Here is a 12,910-nt window from a genome sequence, read left to right as displayed (position 1 = left end):
GGAATTTGCTCTCAGTCTGCAGAGGTTGAACAGCTTTCCGTCTGATCTGGTCCGGAGATAAATGCCTTCTGTTGCAGTTCCAAAGGCATGCTACAGCAGGACAGCAAAGAAAATCCCAAACAACGTTGGTGCAAGAACACAGCCCTGCTTCACACTACTTCGGACGTCAAAGGGGTTTGATGTGGAGCTACCGAAGACAACAGTGCCCTTCATGTCCTTGTGGAAAGATCTGATGATGCTGAGGGGCCTGGGTGGACATCCGACCTTGGGGAGAATCTTGAAGAGGCCATCTCTGCTGACCAGGTCGAAAGCCTTCGTGAGATCTATGAAGGCTATAAAGAGTGGCTGTCGTTCCCTGCATTTCTCCTGCAGTTGTCTAAGGGAGAATACCATATCAGTGGTGGACCTGTTGGCTCGGAAGCCACACTGCGATTCTGGATCGCAGATCACACTTGCTCTCTGCAAGTACCTGGAGCCTCTTTAGTGCAACTCGGGCAAACAGCTTTCCTACAACGCTAAGGAGAGAGATGCCGCGGTAGTTGTTGCAGTCACCCCTGTCGCCTTTGTTCTTGTGCAGCGTGATGATGTTTGCATCCCTCATGTCTTGAGGTACTCCACCTTCTCTCCAGCAGAGACAGAGGATTTCATGCAGCTCAGTGACGATGATCTCTTTGCATCACTTTAGGACTTCAGCAGGGGCAATTTTCCAATCAAACCAAATTTGATTTGGTTATTCACAACCAATTGCTAAAAATAAGTAGCAGCTAATCCTAGCAATCTTCTCTATCAATTCAAACATTTCAGAAACCAGCACCTCTTAAGAACACCAAATTACAAAGATACATTTTACTGGATATAAAGAGAGGAAACATCTAGATTACTGAAAACAAGAAACAGAATTGCATACTAACAACAGTTCCCAATTTATAAAATGTAATGAAATCTTATTGGTAATTAAATGCCAAATTAAATAAGATTGCCAATACAGATTACAGAACAAATGAATTGTAACACTACACAGAATTACCTGCTGTTGCAAAGTTGTACAAATCTTTAGGCAGGATACTACCTGTCAGATTTACCAGATTTAAAAATCTCAGAACTGTATTTTTGACAGGGAGTCAAATTTAACCTAAATTTAAAAAAAAAAAAAAAAAAACTTCAGAGAAATGTTTTCAGTGAACCAGAACTAAACTAAAACTTGATTGCCTTGAAGCCAAATCAGGTCTAAACACCTAAACAAAACATAGTAACTGATTCAATCAGGACTAATTTTTCAGTTGTATAATGTTTTATTTCCTTGGAACTATTTATCTTATATGTATTTTGTTGGTCAAAACATTAAAAAATTATTCAGTCTCACTTTTGCCCCACCACTACATGACTTGGGCCACAAACCTATGCACCATTTCCTAGGTGTAAGCCCCACTGAACACAATAAAACTTACTTGTGAGTAGGCATTATTTTGATGATGATAGGATCCTCATACTGATGAGAACTATAATCCCCTGATTAAAATGGGGGGGGGGAGGAAGGTGAGATGAGAGAAGAGGGAGGGGAGACAGCTAAGAGCAAACAGAGAAGTGGGAAGGAAAGGTGGAATCACCTCCTGCACACACATTCTTCCCAAGCTGACATCCCAACACACTGTCCCAGCAGCCCTATTTAATACAACTTACTTCTGGGTAGGCCTAAACAGAATAATAAAAACAGATGAATCTCCCCACCCCCAGCAGAAAGGGATCAAAATGTTGTTGGCTTTCCCTGCCTTCTTGCACTCCCAAGCACCAGGTGAGAGAGCAAAGCATACACAAAGCCTCCTGTCTTCAGCCATGTCTAGAGTCTGTCTATGTGTGTGAAGGGTGCCAAACAAAGGAAAGGAAAAAAGAATTGCTCAATGGAAGGAAGCCACGTGTTTAATGAAGGAACTATCAGCAAGGAACATAAGAACAGCTCCACTGGATCAGGCCATAGGCCCATCTAGTCCAGCTTCCTGTATCTTACAGTGGCCTACCAAAATGCCTCAGGGAGCACACAAGACAACAAGAGACCTGCATTCCTTGCATCTGACATTCTAATGTAACTCATTTCTAAAATCAGGAGGTTGCACATACACATCATGGCTTGTAACCTGTGATGGATTTTTCCTCCAGAAATTTGCCTAATCCCCTTTTAAAGGCATCTAGGCCAGATGCCATCACCACATCCTGTGGCAAAGAGTTCCACAGATAAACGACACGCTGAGTAAAGAAATATTTTCTTTTGTCTGTCCTAACTCCCAACACTCAATTTTAGTGGATGTCTCCTGGTTCTGGTATTGTGTGAGAGGGAAAAGAGCATCCCTATATCCACTGTGTCCTTCCCATGCATAATTTTGTATGTCTCAATCATGTCTCCCCTCAGGCGCCTCTTTTCTAGACTGAAGAGCCCGAACATTGTAGCCTTTCCTCATAAAGAAGGTGCCCCAGCCCCATAATTTTAGTCGCTCTCTTTTGCACCTTTTCCATTTCCACTATGTCCTTTTTGAGATGAGGCATCCAAAACTGAACATAATACTGCAGGTGTGGCCTTACCATCGATTTGTACAATGGCATTATAAATATTAGCCATCTTATTCTCAATATCTTTTCTAATGATCCCAAGCATAGAATTGGCCTCCTTCACTGCCGCCGCACATTGGGCTGACACTTTCATCGAGTTGTCCACCACCACCCCAAGATCCCTCTCCTGATCTGTCACAGACAGCTCAAAATCCATTAGCCTATATGTAAAATGTTGATTCTTTGCCTCAACGTGCATGACTTTACACTTATTTACATTGAAACGGATTTGCCGTTTTTCTGCCTATTCTGCCGGTTTGGAGAGATCCTTCTGGAGCTCCTCACAATCACTTCTGGTCTTCACCACTAGGAAAAGTTTGGTGTCATATGTAAACTTAGCTACCTCGCAGCTCAACCCTGTCTCCAGGTCATTTACGGTCAGGTTGAAAAGCACCAGTGGCAGGACAGATCCTTCGGGCACATTGCTTCTCACCTCTCTCCATTGTGAAAATTGCCCACTGATACCCACACTGACACCCACTCTGTTTCCTGGTCTTCAACCAGGTCTCAATCCTGGAGAGGACTTGCCTTCTAATTCCCTGACTATGGACTTTTCTCAGTAGCCTTTGGTGAGGGACCATGTTGAACGCCTTCTGAAAGTCCAGATATATAATGTCCACAGGTTCTTCTGCATCCACATGCCTGTTGACCTTTTCAAAGAATTCTAAAAGGTTTGTGAGGCAAGACTTACCCTTACAGAAGCCATGCTGATTCTTCCTCACCAAGCCTTGTTCCTCTTATGTGTTTTGAGATTTTATCTTTGATGAGGCATTCCACCATCTTACCTAGAACAGATGTTAGGCTGACTGGCCTATAGTTTTCTGGGTCCCCTTTTTAAAGATTGGTGTGACATTTGCTATCCTCCAATCTTCTGGCACCATGGCCATTTTAAGGGACAAGTTGCATATTTTAGTCAAGGGATCAGCAACTTCATTCTTCAGTTCCTTAATAACTCTTGCGTGGATGCCATCAGGGCCAGGTGACTTATTGATCTTTAATTTATCAAATAGGCTGAAACATCTTCTCTTTTAACCTGACTTAATTCCTTCATCAGGAGAGGCCTTTCAGGCAGCAGTATCTGCCCGACATCCTCTGTCATGAAGACAGATGCAAAGAACTCATTTAATTTCTCTGCCATCGCTCAGCCTCCTTTTATCTCCCCTTTCTTTCCTTCACCATGCAGAGGGCCAACCGCTTCTCTGGCGGGTTTCCTGCTTCTAACATATTTGAAGCAGCTTTTATTATTCCCCTTAATGTTGCTGGCCATGTGTTCCTCATAATCTCTCTTGGTCTCCCGTATCACCTTCTTACATTTATTTTGCCACTCTTTATGTTCCTTTTCAGTCTCCTCATTAAGGCAAGACTTCCATCTATGGAAGGAAGCTTCCTTGCCCTTTATAGCCTCTCTTAACTTGGCTCATTAGCCAGGCGACAAACTGTAAACCTCCTCCTGCACATCTTGGGCTGCAATCCTACACACATTTTCCTGGGACCAAGCTCCATTAACCACAATGGGACTTACTTCTGAATAGACATGCAATAAACAGCAGAACCTTTTCCCTCTTTCCAGAACCAGAGCACTGATAAGAAATGGCCCCTGTTGGTTGGCTTCCTCCCACTCCAAGATCCCAACCAGACAAAGCAAAAGATGAAGCAAAAGCCACTTTCACTGCTGTCTTCTACTCATCACAAACAAGTGGGGAATGATGGCTGCCCCTTAAAAGTCAAAAACAACTGTAGAGTTTTGAAGCAGTAGTGAAGGAGGGCTCTGCTGGGAGATAGTCTGGGGTGCCATCCTCTGAGGTCTCAAAACTCACAGCTACTGAAAACCATACAAGTTTTGATAATATACATTCAAACATCCATGTAGAGACTCCAAACTAATAGTGAAAAAGTAAGAAAAAGGTACTTCAATGTTTCGTGCCAAAAAACTCACAGACAAGGAAACTCAAGTTGGTTTTGCATCAAAATGTGTGTGTATTCTGTTGGAAGTGCCCATTGTTGCCCCTGTTAACTGGACAAGAGGCACTTTTTCAACTGGTGCTCCTCATATTCAGCAGGGAGAATAACTGTCCCTCCTCACCTCAGCACAATGTCTTTTCAAGTGGTTGTTTGCTGATGTTCTTTGTATCTTTTTAGATTGTGAGCCCTTCTGGAACAGAAAGCCATTTAGTCACTGGATTTTCTTTGTAAATCACTTTGTGAATTTTTGTTAAACAGTATTTATATAAATACTGTTAATAATAATAATTTTCACATAGGTTTTTGCACATTTGGGTTGGTTCTTATTCTGTGTGATGTGCAGTTGAACTAGCAAGTTCATAAAAAAGGATGAACTCAATTTCTAACGGTTCAACGCCCTGGTTTTCATTACTTCAAGTCCATACAAACGTGTTAACCAGAATTTCCTCAATAAGTCATCAGGTTAAGTTGTCACAGGAATCTTAGGCCACCAGGCATTTTTTTGCACAAGAGTTTAAGCACTGGTGTACCTGGGGGATTCAGGGAGACAAATGCCCTGAGGTGCCACCCAGCAGGGGGCACCGCCACAACCACTCCTTCTGGGCCTCTGGAAGGCCTAAAGATAGCATCTGGTTTTTGGCGAAAACCAGAAGTGACATTTTTAGGTCTGGGGTGCCACATTTTGTGATCCTGGCTCTGGACAGCACAGGGGCCAGCATTACAATTAAGTTTAAGATCTACACCTTAATCCAGAAGTTTTCAAACTGGGGCATCTCAATGCCCCAACCTCACGGCCCTGGCCTCTTTTCCCTTAAGGGACGGGGAAGCAAGGAGACAGGGAGAAGGCAATGGTGTGATCCCCAGCATCACGCCACTCAGGGAGCTGCAGGGGTTTGGCTGTACTTACCAGAGCCTCCTGCAGCCTCCCAGGAGTGCGGGGAGCCCTGCACAACAGGCTGCAGGGCTCCCCGATGCTAAGCCAGAAGCAGAGCGCCATCACTCCACTTTCACTTCTAACAGGGCTGCAGGGACTGGGGTGCACACACTAGTCCCTGCAGCAGCCTTCCCTGGGTGTGGGGAGCCCTGCGTGAGGGTCTGCAGGGCTCCCAAGTCAGCAGAAGTGAAAGTGGAGCAATCACGCTCCACTTTTGGTTTTGCAGAAGTGGAGTGTCATCACTCCACTTTCACTTCTGCTGACCTGGGGAGCTCTGCAGAGGCTCGCACAGGACTCCCACACCCAAGGAAGGCTGCTGCAGGGACTGGTGAGTGCACCCCAGTCCCTGTAGCCCCCCTGAACAGCACGATCCTGAGGATTCTGTTGCTGCCTTCCCCCTGCCCCCGCAAGGACTTACTGCGGATTTCAAACTCTGGGAGAGTTTGAAAACCGCAGCCTTAATCTCTTTATCAATACTATTACCGAATTCCGTTGTGGGAATGAAATTAAAATAAAATCAAACATCCAGTCATTAGAAAGTGATCCTTTAAAGTGGGGTCTCCAAACTATGGCCCAGGGGCCACATCTGGCCTGCTACAAAATTTTATCTGGCCTATAGCAATTAAAAATATTTTTTTCCCAGCCATGCGGTCAGACAGTTAACATGTGCACTAGTGTCTTCCAAACTCCTTTCTATGTGGCCAGAGTGGTGTCATCCTGGCTAACCCTCATTGTCACAGTTCTCTTTTCTTCTGAATCATATCATGCTGATTACAAAAAAAAATCCGAGTAAAACTTACTCATTCATTTAAATCTCATTCATTCATAAAACAGATTTTTTTGGCCTTCAAAAATGTGAAAAATACAGGGGGCCATATCCATAGATCACATATCCACAGGTTCACTTATCTGCAGATTGGGTCCACAGGGCCACCCTGCACACACCTCCTGCACAGGGTTTCCTTGGGACTCCTAATGCCTTATAAGACATTTAAAATGTCACTTTCTGGGCATTTTCTTAGTTGTACGCCTCAGTCTGAGCCCAGCAGAGGCCACAGATGGATGTGCGCAGCCTCTGCGGGACTCAGAGCACCCTCTGGAGGGTGGGGGTGGCATTCCCTGGTATCTGCAGTTTTAGTTAACCTCGGGAGATTCTGGAATGGAACGCCTGCAGATACCAGGGCACGCCTGTATACAATGTGGCCCTCATACTGAAAAGCTTGGAGATCCCTGTAAAGAAATAAAATTTTCCAATGTTAGTAAAGAGTAAAATATAAAGCAGAACACTTGCTACTGACACCTGAGCTGCTACCATCTCCATCCTGGGTCTCACCGCATTCAGGGAGCCCAGGGAAAGCTAGGTTTAATTTCATGCTCAGCCATGAAACTCAACTGAAGTAGTCACCATCTCTCAGCCTCACTTACATCACTGTTGTGAAAAATGGGGAGTGGGGACAGACTATGTTTACTGCCCTGAAGTACCCAGAGCAGTAGTTCTCACACATTTAGCACTGGGACCCACTTTTTTGAATGAGAATCTGTCAGGGCCCACTGGAAGTAGGGTCAGGATACTGAAAGTCACACACACCTTTGCCTCCTTTGCCGGCTTCTCACTCAGTTTCGAGGCAGCCCAAAACATTGCAAAAAGGCTCCGCCTCGCCCAGGCAGGGAAATAGCCCTGGAGCCATGGAAGAGGTTCCCCTTGCAAAGGAACAGTAAGACTCCTGGAGCCCTGAGGCAGCAGAGAGGCTGAAGAGGGGAAGGGGGGGGAGAAAACCTCTGTAGCCAGAACACGTGCAGCGAGGTGGAGCGCGCTCTCTCTCTCTCACACACACACACACACACACACACACACACACACACACGGGAGCACTAGTAATAGAGGGGATTGCTTTAGAAAACACAGGGAGTGCTTGTCGAATTCTGGCAAATTTCACACTGAATACACTGGTACTCCTAGGTAAACATACATTGAACTGCACTGCATGTCACTAACTTTGTTTTAAAAGGGAACAGTTAAAATCAGACTACCACAGTTTTCCCCAAAGCCTCACAAATAGTAGGACAATCTCTAAGCCTAAGAGTTTGCTATCCCGTAAAGTAAGGATGCTGGCAAATCATCTGTGAAGAACATGATACGCTACCATGTGGAATTCATTCCTAAAGCAAATAGTGATGTTTACAAATGTATGTAAGCTAACAGAGTAAGGCAGCCCATTTGCTTAGAGGACTATTAAAATTGTCCCATAATGATTATGGACATTAAATAGTTCAAACTATGAGAAGGCAGTTTGTATTCCCCAAAAGCAAGTTCAACTTGGAAATACACAAGATGTTGTCCTATTTATATTTCTCCTAGTATGAATGAATAAATGATATTGTCTTAAAAGAATATATTACTATATTGAGGTTAAAAGGAAACTGGTGTACCTGGGGCGCTCTAGATCCTGATGGGGTTTGGAGGCCCCTGTAATTTAGACCAGTGGTCTTCAACCTTTTCCATGCCACAACCCCAATATATAAATTTAAATATAAATTATATATTTAATATAATATAATACATATATTTGGAACCTCACTGTCGATTCCAGACCCATCCCCACCCACTCTCTGCCCATGTAATGCCCTCCAGCACTGTTCACTGTGACCAATACTTTTATTAGAGAAAGCAGAAAAGGTTACCATGAAGCCTGACATTAGTGAAAGCTATTTTAGCACAATTGCTAAGAACCTGAGCAGGACTGGGACATAATCTCCTGGTACCTGAAGGGGTACACCAGATGCCTTCCTCTTTACCTGGTGGCGCTCTAGTTCAGTGATCTTGCTGCAAACCCAAAACTGAGGTTTCACAACCGCATTGGGGACCCAACCCCAAGGTTGAAGAACAATATTCCATCTGCGATTCTTCTTAAGGAACTCTAACCAAATTCACTGTTTCTCTAGTCTACACTGTAACCATTATAAAAATTTTATCTGTGCACCAAACATTCTTGCCCAAGGCACAAATCCCTTCGCTTCAAAAACTAAGAGACAGGGAACAGTTTAGTTGTCAGTATGATTTCTACAGCATAAAAAACTACAGCAATTAGAGAATGGTTATAACAACAAGTTTACTGAAATTTAATTTTAGATCTACAGTATTCAAATAAAAGTCTTTAAACCACATTGTCAATCTTCCCTTCCCTTTACCACAGTGAAACAGCATTCCAGTCGCACGCCTGTGAACCGATCATGCCATACGAGTACAGTTCTGCAATATTTGCTTTCTAAACATATAAGAACAGCCCTGCTGGATCAGGTCATAGGCCCATCTAGTCCAGCTTCCTGTATCCCACAGTGGCATACTGCTGAAGAAATAAACTGCAGAATGTAGTTTGAAAAGTTTGGTAGCAGTTTACTGCAGCTTCTGAGATTGCAATGAATACAGTTCTCTTAATAACTTCACTCTAGTGCAGTGATTTTCAAACACTGTGCCACAGAGATCTGCAGGTGTGCCCCAGGAGTTTGGGGGAGGGTCACTGATTAGTAGCAACACTGGAGCCCCTGGCTTACAGTAGGGTGTGCCTTGTCTTGTCAATGGTCCAAAAACTGATGGTGTGCCGTGGCAATTTTAGTGCCTTGTCAGTGTGTTGTGAGATGGAAAAGGTTGAAAATGGCTGCTCTAGTGCAAAGACCATGAAAACCGGAAAGTACTGGGTTGGAAACTCTTTCTCTCTCTTTTAAATGTTATATTGTCAACCCTGGATAAACAACATAAGAACATAAGAACAGCCCCACTGGATCAGGCCATAGGCCCATCTAGTCCAGCTTCCTGTATCTCACAGCAGCCCACCAAATGCCCCAGGGAGCACACCAGATAACAAGAGACCACATCCTGGTGCCCTCCCTTGCATCTGGCATTCTGACATAGCCCATTTCTAAAATCAGAAGGTTGAGCATACACATCATGGCTTATACCCCGTAATGGATTTTTCCTCCAGAAACTTGTCCAATACCTTTTTAAAGGCATCCAGGCTAGATGCCATCACCACATCCTGTGGCAAGGAGTTCCACAGACCAACCACATGCTGTGTAAAGAAATATTTTCTCTTGTCTGTTCTAACTCTCCCAACACTCAATTTTAGTGGATGTCCCCTGGTTCTGGTGTTATGTGAGACTGTAAAGAGCATCTCCCTATCCACTCTGTCCATCCCCTGCATAATTTTGTATGTCTCAATCATGTCCCCCCTCAGGCGTCTCTTTTCTAGGCTGAAGAGGCCCAAACGCCGTAGCCTTTCCTCATAAGGAAGGTGCCCCAGTCCTGTAATCATCTTAGTCGCTCTCTTTTGCACCTTTTCCATTTCCACTAAGTCTTTTTTGAGATGTGGCGATCTCTAACAATCTTACAATCTCTAACAATTGTGGTGATCTCTAACAATCTTAGAGGGGAGAGATTTGCACCATGCTCTCTATCATAAGGTATACTACGTGTTGAAACAGTCAATACATGTTTTTCTGGGTATCCATAAATTCCTAATTTCTTTTTCGTGATTTGTAGCATTCAGAGAAATCCCCCCCAAAAAAACTAATTCTGAAAAGTTACTGTGGAAACAATTCTCATTTAGTTTTGAACAACCAAATGATGTAGTTTATTTGCATATTTGCAATCTCTTGCTCTCACACACTCCAAGGCAACAATTTCTCAGGCAATAAGAATTAGGGATTGAGAAGTGTGGCACTAGAAGTTACAGCTGTCTGAGACTATTTTTAAGAGGGAGGTGCAGTGGTTGGGGAGGCAGGTGAGGCAGAGCCTCCCCACTGGAGTCCTTCAAATGCATGGGTTGTGGGTGCTTGGAAGCCTCACATGGCCTGGGCACTTTTCAAAGGACTCCACTGGGGAGGCTCTGCCTCACCTGCCTCCCCACCCACTCCCCTGGTCCTTGGAAAAGACCTTAGAGAACTACTAAAAGGAAGAGACATGAAAAGTGATGTGCAGACCTGAAGCACCAGAGTTTTGTTCTATCCCATTCCACTTAGCTGAAATCTTATGAAACAGAGGTTCAGTGTTCTCCACAGCAGGGGTTCCCAGACCAAAGGGTCCCACCCAAAAGAGGGTGGCAGGAAAGCAGTGTCCCCCATGGAGCTGAAGCTCCTATTGAGCTGGCCCTAATGAAGGACCACTACTTGGGAACCTTCACTTAAGAGATCCAAGGTACATCCCACAAGCGTTGTAGCAACCTGGAGTTGCTACCATGGGGGAGGGAAGAGGTAAGAGGGGGAGTCAGCTTCTGTTCTTCTCCACAAGTCGCTCCCCACTTCCAGCCACGGGGAAGGTCAGGGGAACGGGAGTGTCAAGGCGGGGCAAGCCCAGCCCCTCACACACACACAACCCCAGCCCCCCTCTCTCACACTCACACCCCCAGCCCCCCTCTCTCTCACACTCACACACACAATCAGACGTGGCTGCGGACTCACTTCTTGGCGTCGCTCCTGAAGAGCCCGAAGGCCGCCGGGCCAGAAGAAGCGACGGTGGGCACCGCCTCCTGCCCCACCTCGGGCTGAGCGTCTCCGGCCTGCTCGTTGTAACCGGCGTTGTTGGTCGACATGTCGCCGTCACCCTCCCCGCTGCTGCTCTTGCCACGGAGCCTGATTTGCCCACCAGCTCCTGCTCTCCTCGCAGTCCGGCTCTTCCCGGAAGCTGAGGGCTGGCCCATGTGACTCCTGAGAGGGTGGGGCGGAGCGCCTGGAAGAACTTTCCCCGGCGCCTCCGTTGCCAGGGCAACCCAAACCTCCTCCCCTCCCCACCTGCGCGTGCTTCTCCCGCCCCGCCCAGTTCTAACGGCCGCGCTCGCCCCTCACGAGCGGTGCCGGGGCTGAGTCACGAGGGCACAGAGAAGCCGTTGGGCGTTCGCTGTCACAAGCCCACAAGCTGGCGCAGCCACGCGCACACAGCCGCCCTCCCACTCCCTGCTGACTGGGCGAGGCTCTGCTGTCCAGACGGGAGGCCTGTCCTCCGCCCCCCAGAGTGCCCTTCTGTAGCTGCTGCTGCTGCTGTCCTTCTGCACCTCTCAGGCTGGGAGCCCTTTGGGGACAGGGAGCCACTGAGGGTCAACCCAGCCTTGCGCTGGCCAGAGTGGCACAAAGGTGCCACGAAGCACTTTTGCACCACTGATGGGAGACGCCGGTGCACACTGTGCCAATGGGGGGTGTTCACACCGGCCAGCTTCAGCCAGCACGGAGGTCTGGGGGGCAAGAGGGAGGCGGGGAGAGGACAGGCAGCGGGTATTCCCATGGTCAGGCAGGGAGCAGGAGGCAGGACCAGGATCTGGCACTTATGCCGCTGCCTGCCCTCTCCCCGCCCCGAAACGCCTCCCTCCGGCCCTTGTGCCGGATCCGAGCCCTGTTCCCAGGCGGTCCAGAGCAGTCTATGGCTGCTCAGATTTGTGCCTCCTCTTTAGGTGGTGCAGATCCAAGTAGACCCATTGCAGCTGCTGCGGCTCTCCCCGGTGTAAGGGGGAAAGTTTCCCCTTGCCTCAGGCCAAGCCCCAACTTGCGCTGCATACAGCGCAGGCCCGCAGGCCCACCTGTTGCAGCGCAAGTGAGGATTGTGCTGCCCGTTATTTGACTTTGGACGCAATCCTAACCCACTTTCCAGCACTGGCATAGCTGTGCCAGTGGGACGTGTGCTGCATCCTGCAGTCACGGAGGCCCCCTCAAGGTAAGGCAATGTCTGTTCCTCTACCTCAGAGCTGCATTGCCCTTATGTCAGTGCTGGAAAGTTGCTTAGGATTGCAGCCTTTGAAAACTGCTTTGTGAACTTGTTGAAAAATGGTGTGTCGGGGCCCCTCCCAGATTCCCTGACCCCCAACTTACCCGGGAGCAAGCACCCCATGCCTGGGGTGGGGAGGCTTCACTGCCCTTGAAGGAGGCAAAGCAGGTTGGCTCATCTCAACCAGCCAGAGGGGGCTGGCAGGGCCAACAAGGAACACTACAGGAAACAAGCCACGAACAGGAAAGGCCTTTTCTGCCCCACCTGGAGGAAGGGGAGGGGCCAAAGGGGGCAGGCTTGCTCCTTAAAACAGGGAGGCCAGGGATGAGAGGCAGTCAGTTTGAAGCAGGGAGCTGTGAGGTAAACAGCCCCTGCTCCTAGGCCAGGTCTGGCAGCTCTGCTAGGAGGAGGACAAGGGTGCTGGAACCCCCTCTCCCTCCAGCCAATCTGAGGCCTCCCTGGTGAAGAAGAAGCCTGCTCGGGGCTCCTCCACGGGAAGGCCCCTACAGGTGTATAAACCCTGTTAACAACTTGAAGATGTGCAAAAGCCCATTTCTCACACATCCTGTGTCAGCCAGCCAAAATTCTGTGTGTCAAAATTCTGTCACACTCCTAGTGTGACCCAAAAATACAAGCCAGGGTACATCTATTCATATGGGAACAGG

At 47.2% G+C, this 12,910-nt stretch overlaps 1 protein-coding gene across 2 annotated transcripts in view; it reads right to left on the bottom strand.

Moving 5' to 3' along the window:
- Window positions 1-11,176, bottom strand: part of AP3B1 (adaptor related protein complex 3 subunit beta 1) — a 214,257-nt gene extending 203,081 nt beyond the window's left edge. For both annotated transcript variants that reach the window (XM_066614924.1, XM_066614925.1), the window contains exon 1: window positions 10,952-11,176. In XM_066614924.1, the coding sequence (XP_066471021.1) occupies window positions 10,952-11,082 (131 nt within the window). In that variant the 5' untranslated portion in view covers window positions 11,083-11,176. The remainder of the gene's footprint in view (window positions 1-10,951) is intronic.
- Window positions 11,177-12,910: the final 1,734 nt, after the last annotated feature.

This window comes from Tiliqua scincoides, chromosome 2 (genome assembly GCF_035046505.1).
Source record: "Tiliqua scincoides isolate rTilSci1 chromosome 2, rTilSci1.hap2, whole genome shotgun sequence".
NCBI classification, from domain to species: Eukaryota; Metazoa; Chordata; class Lepidosauria; order Squamata; family Scincidae; genus Tiliqua; species Tiliqua scincoides.
The sequence above is the reverse complement of the archived record's forward strand: the minus strand, read 5'-3'. Positions and strand labels throughout refer to the sequence as shown.